Below are 19,474 nucleotides of genomic sequence, written 5' to 3'. Positions count from 1 at the left end.
TTAATATAGACATTTTAACACCATAAGTACAGGTGCACAGGTATTATTGTCAGAGCACATGTAAAATATGCAGTAACTTTAAAACACTTGAAATTATGGAAAGTTTTCAGACATAATAGAGATGTGTTCATGGAGAATGTAAACAAACCAAGTGGGGTGTGCCATATTAGAAAGATGGGTTGCCGTATAGCGAGTTTTTGTCATAATTTGAAATCGCCGTATTAGCGGAACGCTATAAGGCAAAATGCAGTAAAGCGGGGCCCTAATGTATATGCAAAGCAATCGCAGACAGGTTATCTTAACAATGCAAGACATGCCAAGGGGTTGGAAATCTTTAGCTCAAGTACTTTCACACTTTTCAGAGCATCATCAGGAGCTCTGCAATCTTGCAAAGGCAACAACAGGAGAAGTAGGGTAAGTTTTCGGAGAGTGGTAGTGTGGAGGCACCCACTAGTCTCAGACTGTCTGGGAGAGGCAAGCGGGATACCAACCACACACCGGGGACCCCGACACCCCACCCCATATGGGGTTGGGTGGAGTAGGCCTCACAATTTGTAGATAGCATGAGGAAAAATACTAGATGTAGTGCGGATGACAAGAAACAGATGATTGCTGATGTTATGAATGAAAAGAAGTTGGATGTCCTGGCCCTAAGCGAAACAAAGCTGAAGGGGGTAGGGGAGTTTCGGTGGGGGGAAATAAATGGGATTAAATCTGGAGTATCTGAGAGAGTTAGAGCAAAGCAAGGGATAGCAGTAATGTTGAATGATCAGTTATGGAAGGAGAAAAGAGAATATGAATGTGTAAATTCAAGAATTATGTGGATTAAAGCAAAGGTTGGATGCGAAAAGTGGGTCATAATAAGCGTGTATGCACCTGGAGAAGAGAGGAATGCAGAGGAGAGAGAGAGATTTTGGGAGATGTTAAGTGAATGTATAGGAGCCTTTGAACCAAGTGAGAGAGTAATTGTGATAGGGGACCTGAATGCTAAAGTAGGAGAAACTTTTAGAGAGGGTGTGGTAGGTAAGTTTGGGGTGCCAGGTGTAAATGATAATGGGAGCCCTTTGATTGAACTTTGTAAAGAAACGGGTTTAGTTATAGGTAATACATATTTTAAGAAAAGAGGATAAATAAGTATACAAGATATGACGTAGGGCAAAATGACAGTAGTTTGTTGGATTATGTATTGGTAGATAAAAGACTGTTGAGTAGACTTCAGGATGTACATGTTTATAGAGGGGCCACAGATATATCAGATCACTTTCTAGTTGTAGCTACACTGAGAGTAAAAGGTAGATGAGATACAAGGAGAATAGAAACATCAGGGAAGAGAGAGGTGAAGGTTTATGAACTAAAAGAGGAGGCAGTTAGGGTAAGATATAAACAGCTATTGGAGGATAGATGGGCTAATGAGAGCATAGGCAATGGGGTCGAAGAGGTATGGGGTAGGTTTAAAAATGTAGTGTTAGTGTTCAGCAGAAGTTTGTGGTTACAGGAAAGTGGGTGCGGGAGGGAAGAGGAGCGATTGGTGGAATGATGATGTAAAGAGAGTAGTAAGGTAGAAAAAGTTAGCATATGAGAAGTTTTTACAAAGTAGAAGTGATGCAAGGAGGGAAGAGTATATGGAGAAAAAGAGAGAGGTTAAGAGAGTGGTGAAGCAATGTAAAAAGAGAGCAAATGAGAGAGTGGGTGAGATGTTATCAACAAATTTTGTTGAAAATAAGAAAAAGTTTTGGAGTGAGATTAACAAGTTAAGGAAGCCTAGAGAACAAATGGATTTGTCAGTTAAAAATAGAAGAGGAGAGTTATTAAATGGAGAGTTAGAGGTATTGGGAAGATGGAGGGAATATTTTGAGGAATTGTTAAATGTTGATGAAGATAGGGAAGCTGTGATTTCGTGTATAGGGCAAGGAGGAATAACATCTTGTAGGAATGAGGAAGAGCCAGTTGTGAGTGTGGGGGAAGGCAGCCGGGATTGATGGGATAAAGATAGAAATGTTAAAAGCAGGTGGGGATATAGTTTTGGAGTGGTTGGTGCAATTATTTAACCCTTTGAGGGTTTTGGTCGTACTAGTACGTCTTACGCGTAGGGGTTTTTGTCGTACTAGTACGCATAAATTCTAGCGGCCTCAAATCTCACAGGAAAAGGCTGATAAGCCTAGATGTGAGAGAATAGGTCTGTGTGGTGGGTGTGCGCAGTAGGAAAAAAATCTGGGGCCCAGTGGTGCATTGTGGGAATGCCATCATAGTACACAATTTCCACCGTGCCCTGTGGTAAGAAGTTCCTCACTCCTCGGCGAATTGGGACACTTTTGTTCCCCAGTGACAGTTCTAATAGAGATGGAAGTGACAGTGAAGATGAGTTTCAAGGTTCTGGTGAGGTTTTGACCGAAACTAATGACCATAATATGGGTAATAGTGAGGAAAACCCAGACAACCCACAGCCTTCCACCTCTGGTGCTGGGCCATCTTGTTCACGTTCAGTTGTACCAGAATCAAAGAGGAAACTCCTATTTTCCAAAATCCCAGACTCAGATGTGAGCATTGGTGATGATAGTGATAGTGATTATGAACTACAAGCTCTTCAAACTTGTTCCAAGAATGGAGGAGGAGGAGGAGGCAGATGAGGAGGAGGCAGAGGAGGAGGAGGCAAGAGGAGGAGGAGGCAAGAGGAGGAGGCAAGAGGAGGAGGAGGCAGAGGAGGAGGAGGAGGAGGAAGAAGAAGAGGAGGAGGAGGAGGAGGAGGAGGAAGAGGAGGAAGAAGAGGAGGAGGAGGAGGAGGAGGAGGAGGAGGAGGAAGAAGAGGAGGAGGAGGAGGAGGAGGAGGAGGAAGAAGAGGAGGAGGAGGAAGAAGAGGAGGAGGAGGAAGAAGAAGAGGAGGAGGAGGAAGAAGAGGAGGAGGAGGAAGAAGAAGAATACGTAATGATAACAATAATACATAATAATAATAATACATAATAATAATAATACATAATAATAATACATAATAATAATAATAGGTAATAATAAATGTTCACCCATGACAGTAACAAGATAAGGGGAGATAACATCTGATAAGTGCTGACGTTTGATGAGGGTAGAGCTGATGCCAAAAGATGAGATAAACATCTCCCTCCCTTTGTTTTTGCTGGTATACTAACATTTCTGTCTGTATTTGCCTGTCTGTCAAGCTCCCTGTCTATCCGTCTAGCTCTCTGTCTCAGAGAGCCACAAGACTGTGTCATCACTTTTACTCACATCTTCAAGCAGAGTATAGCAGTTTGTCTGGGTTTCTTGGGTTATCCTAGGTAATTTATACTATGTATACTTGTATTTATGTGTACCTGTGAGACAGAGATAGACAGACAGATAGAAAGAGAGAGACAAATTGAAAGAGATAGAATGAGGGAGAAAGATAAAACACCATTGTGTATGACACCATGTTTCAGAGTTCCACAAGCTGCAGAACTTGTAGGAATATGTTCAGTGACTGTATATTGGTATATATATTATAGAACAATAGTAATAAACAATGTTTTGTATTGTTTGTTTTTGTAAACAAGTTTTGTAAACAATATATTGATAATTATGTTTGTGTGCATATTGTGTTGTATACAACGAGTGTATATACGTACATTGCACCTTACTTTGGTCTCATAGGCCACATAAGTTATGTGAAAAAATAAAATAGTGAAAAAAACACAACAAACCTTCAAATACAAGTAAACTAAAGTTTACCGGGTGAGCGGCAGTCGCCGCTGTTGCCATACGCGGCTCATTTTCTGCAAACTTCATGCATCCATATCTCCGTAAGTATTGATGGTAAATTTTTTTTGTTTATCCTATAATGTTTAGAAAAAAAAAAAAACTATTTTTTCATAAGAAAAAATAATTTTTTTTTTTTTGAAATTTGGCCGACCCTGAGAACGAGTTTCGGAGAGGGCCTGTCGACCCTCAAAGGGTTAATAAATGTATGGAAGAGGGTAAGGTACCTAGGGATTGGCAGAGAGCATGCATAGTTCCTTTGTATAAAGGCAAAGGGGACAAAAGAGAGTGCAAAAATTATAGGGGGATAAGTCTGTTGAGTATACCTGGTAAAGTGTATGGTAGAGTTATTATTGAAAGAATTAAGAGTAAGACGGAGAATAGGATAGCAGATGAACAAGGAGCCTTTAGGAAAGGTAGAGGGTGTGTGGACCAGGTGTTTACAGTGAAACATATAAGTGAACAATATTTAGATAAGGCTAAAGAGGTCTTTGTGGCATTTATGGATTTGGAAAAGGTGTATGACAGGGTGGATAGGGGGGCAATGTGGCAGATGTTGCAGGTGTATGGTGTAGGAGGTAGGTTACTGAAAGCAGTGAAGAGTTTTTACGAGGATAGTGAGGCTGAAGTTAGAGTATGTAGGAAAGAGGGAAATTATTTCCCAGTAAAAGTAGGCCTTAGACAAGGATGTGTGATGTCACCATGGTTGTTTAATATATTTATAGATGGGGTTGTAAGAGAAGTAAATGCGAGGGCCTTGGCAAGAGGCGTGGAGTTAAAAGATAAAGAATCACACATAAAGTGGGAGTTGTCACAGTTGCTCTTTGCTATGACACTGTGCTCTTGGGAGATTTTGAAGAGAAGTTGCAGAGGTTGGTGGATGAATTTGGTAGGGTGTGCAAAAGAAGAAAATTAAAAGTGAATACAGGAAAGCGTAAGGTTATGAGGATAACAAAAAGATTAGGTGATGAAAGATTGGATATCAGATTGGAGGGAGAGAGTATGAAGGAGGTGAATGTATTCAGATATTTGGGAGTGGACGTGTCAGCAGATGGGTCTATGAAAGATGAGGTGAATCATAGAATTAATGAGGGGAAAAGGGTGAGTGGTGCACTTAGGAGTCTGTGGAGACAAAGAACTTTGTCCTTGGAGGCAAAGAGGGGAATGTATGAGAGTATAGTTTTACCAACGCTCTTATATGGGTGTGAAGCATGGGTGATGAATGTTGCAGCGAGGAGAAGGATGGAGGCAGTGGAGATGTCATGTCTGAGGGCAATGTGTGGTGTGAATATAATGCAGAGAATTCGTAGTTTGGAAGTTAGGAGGAGGTGCGGGATTACCAAAACTGTTGTCCAGAGGGCTGACGAAGGGTTGTTGAGGTGGTTCGGACATGTAGAGAGAATGGAGCGAAACAGAGTGACTTCAAGAGTGTATCAGTCTGTAGTGGAAGGAAGGCGGGGTAGGGGTCGGCCTAGGAAAGGTTGGAGAGAGGTGGTAAAGGAGGTTTTGTGTGCGAGGGGCTTGGACTTCCAGCAGGCATGCGTGAGCGTGTTTGATAGGAGTGAATGGAGACGAATGGTTTTTAATACCTGACGTGCTGTTGGAGTGTGAGCAAAGTAACATTTATGAAGGGGTTCAGGGAAACCGGCAGGCCGGACTTGAGTCCTGGAGATGGGAAGTACAGTGCCTGCACTCTGAAGGAGGGGTGTTAATGTTGCAGTTTAAAAACTGTAGTGTAAAGCACCCTTCTGGCAAGACAGTGATGGAGTGAATGATGGTAAGTTTTTCTTTTTCAGGCCGCCCTGCCTTGGTGGGAATCGGCCAGTGTGATAATAATAATAAAAAAATCTATATTTTCTTCAAAATTATATAAGAAACACATTACATATCATGTAGCACATAAACATAGCATATAAAGATGCAATGTTTATATGTTATCGTGTAGAGAGTGGGATGGAGAGTAAATATTACGTTTTCTCTGATGCAGCGTTAGAGAAAACTGTGAATCTGGCGACTGGTGTAGTAACCACCCTTCATATGCGTTTGTTTACAATTCTTGGCATGAATTATTCATTACTTCTCCCTTTGTTTATGATGGCATCTAAAGGTAGTTGTTAGAAACAATTAAACTCAATGAACATGGTAATAATATTTCTGTGTAGTGTAATAATATGGCTGTGTATTGTAATATAGCTGTGTAGCATAGGCCGGTGGGAAGGGGCTACATACGTGTACTGTACCTACATCTACTGCTACCTACACTGACTTCCTACAAATAAATACTACCCACCTCTTGCCCTACATTAAGACTACATATATTTTAAGGTTAGTAATGAATGCACTGTAGCAGTAAATGACAGATTCAAGAGGTGTGCACAATGTGGACTAGAGTGCAAGCTTTTGTAGAGAAACACCACCCTGAGCAAGCTGAAACAAACCATATCTGCAACATGTTCAGGGACAAAACCCTGTCCCACTTCAGGGAAATCTTAGAGATGCCAGAAACAGACCTCTATGGATAGATTTGTTGTGAGACAGGGGTCCAGTGACTCTCAAGTTGGTCCTAGTAGCATTAAAAGACAAAGAAGGGAAGTAACCCCAGAGAAGGCTTTGCTACCTAAAGTCTTTATGGAGAGGGATTCCTCTTCCAAACACTAACTCCTCCCTCTTTCCTCCTCCCTGTCTTCCAGAAGCCAGCATTAGCCTTCAATAAAGGTATGTAAAACTTACATAATTGTTAAAAAAAAAAAATTTTTTTGTGAATATTTTTGTCTGGAACAGAGTAATTGTATTTCCATTAATTCTTATGGGAAATAATAATTCGGTTTTCGGCCATTTCGATTATCGGCCGGCCTTCTGGAATGGATTACGGCTGATAACCGAGGGTCCACTGTATTCAGAATAAGTAACGTTTTTTCCATCAAAATATTGGCTCGGTGATCATCACTGAACTCAGTATAAGTCATTCATCTGGAACGTGTCCGCGCGGCCTAAGCGGCCCCAACACTCCATGTACAGCCAGTGTGCCATTGTTTATCAGCCAGTGAGAATGATCCTATGCATTCATACAATATATTTTGTATTATTCCATTCTTTTTAGCGCTTGCAACTGCCACCATGGACCCAAAGAAAGTCCCTAGTGCCAGCCAGCCCTTTGGTAAAGGGCTGAGAGAGAGGGGAGAAAGTGCCTTTTTCAGTGATTCTGCAATATGTGTGATACTGAAGCAGCAGGAGTCGATAAAGGCTATAGCACCAGTCAGTGAAAAAGTGTAGCAAGTAAGTTAAGCGATTAATCGATAGAAAAAGGACAGCATGAAACTGAATCCTCCATTGTTATTGGAGGTATATAGGGCTACTAACACTGCTTCCTCTGCTGCCTCTTGCTGCTGCCTCCACCACCACTATGTAAGGCTTATCTTTCAGTGGCCCTTATACACCCAACAACAAACAACACACCACCACTCGTGACATTCTCAATGCCATATTTTATCCATTCTAAAGTATATATCATGTTATTAATACTGTTTATTGTCATACTAGATGAATTGTACTAGATAAATAAGCCATAGAGCTGATATTAGTATCATATTGAAGGACTATCTTGTCCTGTCTCCCAACACAATTCCTAACATATGCCAGAAACAGACCTCTCTGAAACTTTTTTGAGCAACAGGGGTCCAGTGACTAAATAACAAAAAAGGCACAATACCGTGACTGGAATGATACACAAATAACCCGCACATAAAAGAGAGAAGCTTACGACGACGTTTCGGTCAGACTTGGACCATTGACAAAGTCACAAGTCGGACCGAAACGTCGTCGTAAGCTTCTCTCTTTTATGTGCGGGTTATTTGTGTGTGTCCAGTGACTCTCAAGCTGGTCCTAGTGGCATTAGAAAACAAAGGAGGGAAGTAACCCAGGAGAAGGACTTGGAACCTGAATCTTTATGGAAGGGGATTTCCCATTCTAACAACTGTAAACTCCTCCATCCTTTCCTCTCCTCCCATCTTCCATACATCACCATGTCTTCAATAAACGTTAGTGTGATGTTATTATTGTTTTATTGCTCATGTATCATTGTTTACTGTGTAGGTAAATGTATATTTCATGTAGAAAACATTTTTTTTTATACCTTTGGCTGTCTAAAACGGATAAATTGGATTTCCATTATTTCTTATGGGGAAAATTAATTCGGAATTCATCAGATTCGGGTTTAGTCACTCTCTCTGGAACGGATTAATTACGAAAGCCAGGGGTCCACTGCACTATTGTCCTGCCAAGTGATTGTAATATGGAAGCCTGTAATTGCTTTATGATGGTAGGATTGCTGGTGTCTTTTTTGTCTCATAGACATGCGAAGTTTTAGGTACGCCTTGCTACTTCTACTTACACTTTGGTCACACTACACATGCATGTTCAAGCATATATATATATACACCCCTCTGAGTTTTTTCTATTTTTCTTACTAGTTATTGTACTTATTTATTTCCTCTTATCTTCAGGGGGGAAGTGGAACAGAATTTTTCCTCCGTAACCCATGCATGTTGTAAAAGGCAACTAAAATGCTGGGAGCAAGAGGCTAGTAACCCACTCTCCTGTATATATTACTTAAGTTAAAATGAGAAACTTTTTCTTTTTGGGTCACCCTGCTTTGGTGGGATACGGCCGGTTAGTTGAAAAAAGAAGAAATACAGTGGACCCTTCCTTTTCGTTGATCTCCGTTATCGCCAATTTCCATTTTTGCTAACTTCGTCAAAATATTGGTTCCGTTTTCGTTGATTTCCTCCATTTTCGTCAATGGTATGGAACCTGTCCAGTGCCCAGAGCGTACACAAAGCCACCTCCCACATGCATTCTCAGGCAGTGTCGTGTTGTTTCTCGGTGAGTGAACATATCCAGTGAGGTCATGTGAAACATTTCGTAATAATCCATTGTTTTTGGCACTTATTTCTTGTGTGTGACTGCTAAATAAGCCACTATGGGCCCAAAGAAAGCTTCTAGTGCCAGCCCTTTGGTAAAGAATGTGAGAAACACGATAGAATTCAAGAAAAAGTTTGTAGAAAAATACGAAAGTGGTGGTGGTAGAGGGTGGTAGTGATGGTGGTAGTGATGGTGGTAGTGGTAGTGATGGTGGTAGTGATGGTGGTAGAGGATGGAAGTGATGGTGGTAGAGGATGGCAGTGGTTGTGATGGTGGTAGAGGGTGGTAGTGATTGTGGTAGAGGGTGGTAGTGCTGGTAGTAGAGGGTGGTAGTGGTTGTGATGGTGGTAGAGGGTGGTAGTGCTGGTAGTAGAGGGTGGTAGTGGTTGTGATGGTGGTAGAGGGTGGCTGTGATGGTGGTAGAGGGTGGTAGTGATGGTGGTAGTGGTTGTGATGGTGGTAGAGGATAGTGATGGTGGTAGTGGTTGTGATGGTGGTGGAGGGTGGTAGGGGTTGTGATGGTGGTGGAGGGTGGTAGGGGTTGTGATGGTGGTGGAGGGTGGTAGGGGTTGTGATGGTGGTGGAGGGTGGTAGGGGTTGTGATGGTGGTAGAGGGTGGTAGTGGTTGTGATGGTGGTAGAAGGTGGTAGTGGTTGTGATGGTGGTAGAAGGTGGTAGTGGTGGTGGTAAAGGGAGGTAGTAATGGAGATTTGTGCAATGTGGAGTAGGATGGCAAGATTTGTGTCATTAAAAAACAAGGAAGGGAAGTGACCCCAGATAAGGACTTGGTACCTAAGAGTCCTTATGGAGGGGGATTCCCCTTCCAAACAATAACCTCTCTTCCCTCTCCCCTCCTCCCTGTCTTCCATCCATCAACTACAGCCTTCAATAAAGGCAAGTGTCATACTGAATGTTCATTCTTTTGTGCATGTAAATCTATCTTTAAGGTAAAAAAAATTTTGTCAATATTTCTGGGTGTCTGGAACGGATTAATTGTATTTACATTATTTCTTATGGGGAAAATGTTTTCAGTTTTCGCCGATCTCTCTGGAATGGATTAAACATGAAAAGTAAGGGTCCACTGTATATACATACAAAGAATGTTATCTATGAAGGCAAAGAAGGGAATGAACGAAAGTATAGTGGTACCAACACTCTTATATGGGTGTGAAGCATGGGTTGTAAATGCTGCAGCAAGGAGGCAGCTGGAGGCAGTGGAGATGTCCTGTCTAAAGGCAATGTGTGGTATAAATATTATGCAGAGAATTCATAGTGTGGAAATTAGGAGGTGGGCTGTTGAGGTGGTTTGGTCATTTAGAGAATGGAACAAAGCAGAATGACTTCGAGAACACATGTAGGGGAAGGAAGGCAGGGTAGGGGTCATCCTCGAAAACTTTGGAGGGAAGGTGTAAAGGAGGTTTTGTGGGCAAGGGGCTTGGACTTCCAGCATGTGTGAGCATGTTAGATAGGAGTGAATGGAGACAAATGGTTTTTGGGACCTGATGAGCTGTTGGAGTGTGAGCAGGGAAATATTTTGTGAATAGATTCAGGGAAACCAGTTAGCCGGACTTGAGTCCTGGAAATGGGAAATACAATACCTGCACTTTAAAGGAGGGGTTTGGGATATTGGCAGTTTGGAGGGATATCTAAACTGTCGTATCTATACATACTCATCCTGCTCTTCTTTTCGTTAGTGTGACTTTGTAAATGGTCCAAGTCGGACCGAAACGTCATCATAAGCTCCTTTCTTTTATGTGCGGGTTATTTGTGTATCTGAGTGCTTTTGCAAAGCCAGTGATTATGTATGAGTGATGGTGAAAGTGTTCTTGTAATAAAGTTGGTATAATTACCGACAATATGTAAAGTAAAAGGACACAAGTGCAATTAATGTGACATTTATTGTGGCAACGTTTTGCTCTCCAGGAGCTTTATCAAGCCATTACAAACAATACATGGACACAGAGGGTATATAAAGGCTCAGAGTGAGGTGTAATACTAGTGAGGCACCATTTCGATGTTCACTAGTAGTAGTGGTAGTGGTAGTGACAAAAGTAATACAATATGGTAGAGCAATTAATTCGTACAAGAGTAAAAAGATATAAAAGCTATTACTTGGGTAACATAAAAATAGGTTGGACAAATATAGACTGGAAAGAGGCAGCTTGTTTCAGTGTTCACTCTCTGTGCTTTGTGTAGTATAACAGGAGAGACTATGTGATGGCAGGGTTTACTGTTTTCAGGAGGATTCTTGCTAAGACTTCGGAGATGGTGAAGCTGCCGCTGTTTTGTTTAATTGTATTCGAAACAGCGATCAGTGCTGATTCGAGGCACTTGCGTGTGCGGAAATTAGTTTCGTTGATCACTAATTGGGCGTCTCTGAATTTCATGAGATGACTGGTGGAATTTCGGTGTTGTACACAGGCGTTGTTCAAGTTATCGTTCCTACATGCGTAAATGTGTTCATTGAGGCGGGTGTCGAGGTTTCTGGCTGTTTCACCTACGTAAATCTTGTCACAGCCTCCACAGGGTATAGTGTAAACTCCTGCATTGACTGGTTCGTGGTGCTTGGATTTTGTCCTGGTTATATCCTTTATTGAAGTGCTAGAAGCGATGGCGACTCTGGTGTTAGCTTGTGAAAGTACTTTTGAGACGTTCATTGCAACCTGGCTGTTGGGAAGAATTATAACTTTGCTGGGAGTGGTGTTGATGCGTGGAGAATTTATGATCTGAAGAGCTCTTTTCTTGCAGTCTTTGATGAAAAAAGGAGGAAAATGTAACTCAGTGAATGTTTAGTGAATGTATGTACATTCCTCGTCAAGAAACTCAGGACTACAAATTCGGTATGCTCTTAGGAAAAACCCGATGATGATGCCTCTTTTGGTCTTGGTATCTTGACTGGAATAGAAGTGTGTGAGATCATTTTTATTGGTGGGTTTCCGATAAACTTGAAATCTTAGGTTGTTGTCTACTTTGTGAATGAGGACATCGAGGAAAGGTAGCTCACCAAAGATTTTCTATACAAAACCAGACAAATACTCAAACGCACTAGAGAAGGGAAGAAACTTCTGTATTTGTTACCAAGCAACCCTAAACCAGCACACATGTATGGTTTACCCAAGACCCATAAACACAATATTCCACTCAGACCAATCACGTCAGGAATAGGCAGTGCTCCACACAAACTAGCCGGAGTTCTTGCCAAACATCTTTCCTGCCTTCTGGGGACCATAAGCCCCGCTCATCTTAAACACTCAGGCGACCTTCTCAACCGCATCCGTAACCTCTCCATCCGTAACAAGAAACTAAGCAGTTTGGATGTGACTTCCCTCTTCACAAAAGTACCTACCAAAAAAGCCATCGAGGTTCTACGACGTAAAGTCAATCAGGACCTTAATCTTCCTCTACCTCCCGGAGATTTTGTTGACTTAATTGAACTCTGTGTTAATTTCAACTGTTTTTCTTTCAATAACAAGCTCTACAAGCAAACCTACGGCATGGGAATGGGGTCCCCCATAAGTGCCGTCCTAGCCAACTTATACATGGAACATGGAACACCTAGAGTCCGAACACTTCGCCAACATCATCCCTTCAAGCGTCACTTGGTTGCGTTACGTGGACGATGTCCTCGTAATAACTCCAAAACGTTTTGATGTACAGGATCTTCAGGCAAGGCTCAACGCAGTTGAACCGGCGATCCAGTTTACACTAGAAGAAGAGTCCAATGACAAGCTACCTTTCCTCGACGTCCTCATTCACAAAGTAGACAACAACCTAAGATTTCAAGTTTATCGGAAACCCACCAATAAAAATGATCTCACACACTTCTATTCCAGTCAAGATACCAAGACCAAAAGAGGCATCATCATCGGGTTTTTCCTAAGAGCATACCGAATTTGTAGTCCTGAGTTTCTTGACGAGGAATGTACATACATTCACCAAACATTCACTGAGTTACATTTTCCTCCTTTTTTCATCAAAGACTGCAAGAAAAGAGCTCTTCAGATCATAAATTCTCCACGCATCAACACCACTCCCAGCTAAGTTATAATTCTTCCCAACAGCCAGGTTGCAATGAACGTCTCAAAAGTACTTTCACAAGCTAACACCAGAGTCGCCATCGCTTCTAGCACTTCAATAAAGGATATAACCAGGACAAAATCCAAGCACCATGAACCAGTCAATGCAGGAGTTTACACTATACCCTGTGGAGGCTGTGACAAGATTTACGTAGGTGAAACAGCCAGAAACCTCGACACCCGCCTCAATGAACACATTTACGCATGTAGGAACGATAACTTGAACAACGCCTGTGTACAACACCGAAATTCCACCAGTCATCTCATGAAATTCAGAGACGCCCAATTAGTGATCAACGAAACTAATTTCCGCAGACGCAAGTGCCTCGAATCAGCACTGATCGCTGTTTCGAATACAATTAAACAAAACAGCGGCAGCTTCACCATCTCCGAAGTCTTAGCAAGAATCCTCCTGAAAACAGTAAACCCTGCCATCACATAGTCTCTCCTGTTATACTACACAAAGCACAGAGAGTGAACACTGAAACAAGCTGCCTCTTTCCAGTCTATATTTGTCCAACCTATTTTTATGTTACCCAAGTAATAGCTTTTATATCCTTTTACTCTTGTACGAATTAATTCCTCTACCATATTGTATTACTTTTGTCACTACCACTACCACTACTACTACTACTACTAGTGAACATCGAAATGGTGCCTCACTAGTATTACACCTCACTCTGAGCCTTTATATACCCTCTGTGTCCATGTATTGTTTGTAATGGCTTGATAAAGCTCCTGGAGAGCGAAACGTTGCCACAATAAATGTCACATTAGTTGCACTTGTGTCCTTTTACTTTACAGAAAGTGTTCTTTTTGGGTCACCCTGCATCGGTGGGAAACGGCCAATGCGTTAAAGCAAGGAGGCATTAGAGGGGGTAGTGGATGTGTAGATCAAGTGTTTACATTGAAGCATATATGTGAACAGTATTTAGATAAAGGTAGAGAAGTTTTCATTTCATATGATAGAGTGGATAGGGGAGCAATGTGGCAGATGATGCAAGTGTATGGAATAGGTAGTAAGTTTCTAAATGCTGTAAAGAGGTTTTATGAGGATAGTGAGGCTCATTTTAGGGTGTGTAGGAGAGAGGGAGATTACTTCCCAGTAAAAGTAGGTCTTAGACAGGGATGTGTAATGTCACCATGGTTGTTTAATATACAGTGGACCCCCAGTTTACGATATTATTTCATTCCAGATGTTCAGGTGCCAGTACTGAACGAATTTGTTCCCATAAGGAATATTGTGAATTAGATTAGTCCATTTCAGACCCCCAAACATACACGTACAAACGCACTTACATAAATACACTTACATAAATGGTCGCATTGGGAGGTGATCGTAAAGCAGGGGTCCACTGTATTTATAGATGGGGGATGTAAAAGAAGTAAATGCTAGGGCGTTGGGGAGAGGAGTGGGATTAAATTATGGGAAATCAAGTACAAAATGGGAGCTGACACAGTTACTTGTTGCTGATGATACTCTACTTATGGGAGATTTTAAAGAAAAGTTGCAAAGGTTAGTAGACGAGTTTGGGAGGGTGTGTAAATGTAGAAAGTTGAAAGTGAACATTGATAAGAGTAAGGTGATGAGACTATCAGATGATTTAGATAAAGAAAAATTTGATATCATATTGGAGAGAGGGAATATGGAAGAAGTGAATGTTTTCAGATATTTGAGAGTTGACTTGTCAACATATGGGTTTATGAAGGATGAGGTTAGCTATAGACTTGATGAAGGACAAAAGGCGAGTGGTGCATTGAGGTATCTGTGGAGACAAAAAACTTTATCTATAGAGGCAAAGAAGGGAATGTATGAAAGTAGTGGCCAACACTATTATATGGGTGTGAAGCATGGGTTGTAAATGCTGCAGCGAAGAGGCGGCTGGAGGCAGTGGAGATGTCCTGTCTAAGGGCAATGTGTGGTGTAAATGTTATGCAGAGAATTCAAAGTGTGGAGTTAATAAAAGTATTAGTCAGAGAGCTGAAGAGGGGTTGTTGAGATGGTTTGGTCATTTAGAGAATCAGAGTAGAATGACTTGGAGAGTGCATAAATCTGAAGGAGAAGGAAGGAGGAGTAAGGGTTGTCCTTGCAAAAACCAAAGGGAGGGGATAAAGTTGGTTTTGTGGGAGAGGGGATTGGACTTCAAGCGAGTGTGAGCGCGTTAGATAGGAATAAATGGTGACGAATGGTTTTTGGGACTTGACAAGTTGTTGGAGTGTGAGCAGGGTAATATTTAGTGGAGGGATTCAGGGAAACTGGTTATTATAGATTTAGCCAGACTTGAGTAGTGGAAATGGAAAGTATAATGCCTGCACTTTAAAGGAGGGGTCTGGGATATTGACAGCTTGGAGGGACTTCTAAACTGTTGTATCTGAGAACCTCTGCAAAGACAGTAATTATGTATGAGTGAGGTGAAAGTATTGAATGATGAGAAAATATTTTCTTTCTGGGGATTTTCTTTGTTTTTGGGTCATCTTGCCTCGGTGGGAGACAGCCAACTTCTTGAAAAAAAAATATATATATATATATATATATTATTTTATATTTTTTATTAACACACTCGCCGATTCCCACCAAGGCAGGGTGGCCCGAAAAAGAAAAACTTTCACCATCATTCACTCCATCACTGTCTTGCCAGAAGGGTGCTTTACACTACAGTTTTTAAACTGCAACATTAACACCCCTCCTTCAGAGTGCAGGCACTGTACTTCCCATCTCCAGGACTCAAGTCCGGCCTGCCAGTTTCCCTGAATCCCTTAATAAGTGTTACTTTGCTCACACTCCAACAGCACGTCAGTATTAAAAACCATTTGTCTCCTTTCACTCCTATCAAACACGCTCACGCATGCCTGCTGGAAGTCCAAGCCCCTCGGACACAAAACCTCCTTTACCCCCCTCCCTCCAACCTTTCCTAGGCCGACCCCTACCCCACCTTCCTTCCACTACAGACTGATACACTCTTAAAGTCATTCTGTTTTGCTCCATTCTCTCTACATGTCCAAACCACCTCAACAACCCTTCCTCAGCCCTCTGGACAACAGTTTTGGTAATCCCGCACCTCCTCCTAACTTCCAAACTACGAATTCTCTGCATTATATTCCAACCACACATTGCCCTCAGACATGACATCTCCACTGCCTCCAGCCTTCTCCTCGCTGCAACATTCATCACCCATGCTTCACACCCATATAAGAGCGTTGGTAAAACTATACTCTCATACATTCCCCTCTTTGCCTCCAAGGACAAAGTTCTTTGTCTCCACAGACTCCTAAGTGCACCGCTCACCCTTTTCCCCTCATCAATTCTATGATTCACCTCATCTTTCATAGACACATCCGCTGACACGTCCACTCCCAAATATATGAATACATTCACCTCCACCATACTCTCTCCCTCTAATCTGATATCCAATCTTTCATCACCTAATCTTTTTGTTATCCTCATAACCTTACTCTTTCCTGTATTCACTTTTAACTTTCTTCTTTTGCATACCCTACCAAATTCATCCACCAACCTCTGCAACTTCTCTTCAGAATCTCCCAAGAGCCTAGTTTTACTGGGAAATAATTTCCCTCTTTCCTACATGCTCTAACTTGAGCCTCACTTTTTTATTTTTATTATTAACACACTGGCCGATTCCCACCAAGGAAGGGGGGCCCGAAAAGGAAAAACTTTCACCATCATTCACTCCATCACTGTCTTGCCAGAAGGGTGCCTTACACTACAGTTTTTAAGCTGTAGTGTAAAGCACCCTATCCTCATAAAAACTCTTCACTGCTTTCAGTAACCTACCTCCTACACCATACACCTGCAACATCTGCCACATTGCCCCCCTATCCACCATGTCATATGCCTTTTCCAAATCCATAAATGCTACAAAAACCTCTTTAGCCTTATCTAAATACTGTTCACTTATATGGTCCACTGTAAACACCTGGTCCACTCACCCCCTACCTTTCCTAAAGCCTCCTTATTTATCTGCTATCCTATTCTCTGTCTTACTCTTAATTCTTTCAATAATAACTCTACCATACACTTTACCAAGTATACTCAACAGACTTATCCCCCTATAATTTTTGCATTCTCTTTTGTCCCCTTTGCCTTTATACAAAGGAACTACGCATGCTCTCTGCCAATCCCTAGGTATCTTACCCTCTTCCATACATTTATTAAATAATTACACCAACCACTCCAAAACTATATCCCCACCTGCTTTTAACATTTCTATCTTTATCCCATCAATCCCGGCTGCCTTACCCCCTTTCATTTTACCTACTGCCTCACGAACTTCCCCCACACTCACAACTGGCTCTTCCTCACTCCTACAAGATGTTATTCCTCCTTGCCCTATACACGAAATCACAGCTTCCCTATCTTCATCAACATTTAACAATTCCTCAAAATATTCCCTCCATCTTCCCAATATCTCTAACTCTCCATTTAATAACTCTCCTCTCCTATTTTTAACTGACAAATCCATTTGTTCTCTAGGCTTCCTTAAATTGTTAATCTCACTCCAAAACTTTCTCTTATTTTCAACAAAATTTATTGATAACATCTCACCCACTCTCTCATTTGCTCTCTTTTTACATTGCTTCACCACTCTCTTCACCTCTCTCTTTTTCTCTATATACTTTTCCCTCCTTGCATCACTTCTACTTTGTAAAAACTTCTCATATGCTAACTTTTTCTCCATTACTACTCTCTTTATATCATCATTCCACCAATCGCTCCTCTTCCCTCCCACACCCACTTTCCTGTAACCACAAACTTCTGCTGAACACTCTAACACTACATTTTTAAACCTACCCCATACCTCTTCGACCCCACTGCCTATGCTCTCATAAGCCCATCTATCCTCCAACAGCTGTTTATATCTTACCCTAACTGCCTCCTCTTTTAGTTTATAAACCTTCACCTCTCTCTTCCCTTATGCTTCTATTCTCTTTGTATCCCATCTACCTTTTACTCTCAGTGTAGCTACAACTAAAAAGTGATCTGATATATCTGTGGCCCCTCTATAAATATGTACATCCTGAAGTCTACCCAACAGTCTTTTATCTACCAATACATAATCCAACAAACTACTGTCATTTCGCCCAACATTATATCTTGTATACTTATTTATCCTCTTTTTATTAAAATATGTATTACCTATAACTAAACCCCTTTCTATACAAAGTTCAATCAAAGGGCTCCCATTATCATTTACACCTGGTACCCCAAACTTACCTACCACACCCTCTCTAAAAGTTTCTCCTACTTTAGCATTCAGGTCCCCTACCACAATTACTCTCTCACTTGGTTCAAAGGTTCCTATACATTCACTTAACATCTCCCAAAATCTCTCTCTCCCCTCTACATTCCTCTCTTCTCCAGGTGCATACACGCTTATTATGACCCACTTTTCGCATCCAACCTTTACTTTAATCCACATAATTCTTGAATTTACACATTCATATTCTCTTTTCTCCTTCCATAACTGATCCTTCAACATTACTGCTACCCCTTCCTTAGCTCTAACTCTCTCAGATACTCCAGATTTAATCCCATTTATTTCCCCCTGCCGAAACTCCCCTACCCCCTTCAGCTTTGTTTCGCTTAGGGCCAGGACATCCAACTTCTTTTCATTCATAACATCAGCAATCATCTGTTTCTTGTCATCCGCACTACATCCGCGCACATTCAAGCTTCCCAGTTTTATAAAGTTTTTCTTCTCTTTTTTAGTAAATGTCTACAGGAGAAGGGGTTACTAGCCCATCGCTCCCGACATTTTAGTCGCCTCATACGACACGCATGGCTTACGGAGGAAAGATTCTTTTCCACTTCCCCATGGACAATAGAAGAAATAAAGAAGAAAAAGAGCTATTTAGAGAAAGGAGAAAAACCTAGATGTATGTATATATATATGCACGTGCGTGTTTGTGAAGTGTGACCAAAGTGGCTTATATATATAAGCCAAACAACCACAGAGAGTTGAATAACAGCTCTAGGCCTTTCATGTTACAATCAACACATCATCAGGAGCTTGCATTGTTGCAGAAATGAATAGGAAGTCCAAACAGATTAGTTCAGGGAAACGTTCTAGCTAGTTTGGAGTGACATCTGAACTGTCGTTTCTGGGTGCCTCCGCAAAGTCAGTGATTTATGAAAATGATGGTGGAAGTTGGTTTTGGGGGGGAGGGGGGGAGTCACCCTGCCTCGGTAGGAGAGAGCCGATGTGACTGGCCATCTCAAACAAAGCAGGGCTATCTAAAAAGAAATACACCTTAAATATAAATTTTTTTCTTTTTAAATTTAGAAATTTATACAGAAGGGGTTACTAGCCACTTGCTCCCAGTATTAGTCACCACTTATGATACTCATGCTTTGTGCTGGAAGGATTCTTCCCTGTGGAGAACTGTATACTACGTCCTAAATGATTTTTACCATGAATTTTGAGAAGGGCGGCAGTCTTGAGGAGGCCAGGAAGATCTCGGGACTTGACGAGGATTTTACCCTTGTAGATGTAGTTGATGAGTTCTCTCAGCTCCTTGATGGTCACATCACGAAGAACTATCACCGGGTTGGCATGAGTAACTGTCTTGAACAGTGACTCAAAACTTTCACTGTAAGTATATATTAATATGTTAGTTGAAAAGTGACTTAAAACTCTCATGGCAGGGGCACCCATAAAAGAAGAAACACATTCTTCATTGTTCACTACATGACTGTCTTGCCGAAGGTATGCCTA

General features: G+C 41.5%; 1 protein-coding gene across 1 annotated transcript in view; it reads right to left on the bottom strand.

Annotated features, from left to right (window-relative positions):
* The window catches only part of LOC128686465 (uncharacterized), a gene marked incomplete in the record, with an annotated part of 176,489 nt that overhangs the window by 88,333 nt on the left and 68,682 nt on the right, over positions 1-19,474 (bottom strand). Inside the window, 1 exon segment of the mRNA XM_070090115.1 lies at positions 19,171-19,349. Coding sequence (XP_069946216.1) covers positions 19,171-19,349 — 179 coding nt within the window.

This window comes from Cherax quadricarinatus, chromosome 30 (assembly GCF_038502225.1).
Source record: "Cherax quadricarinatus isolate ZL_2023a chromosome 30, ASM3850222v1, whole genome shotgun sequence".
NCBI classification, from domain to species: Eukaryota; Metazoa; Arthropoda; class Malacostraca; order Decapoda; family Parastacidae; genus Cherax; species Cherax quadricarinatus.
Note: the sequence above shows the minus strand (reverse complement) of the source record. Positions and strands in the feature narration are given on the sequence as shown.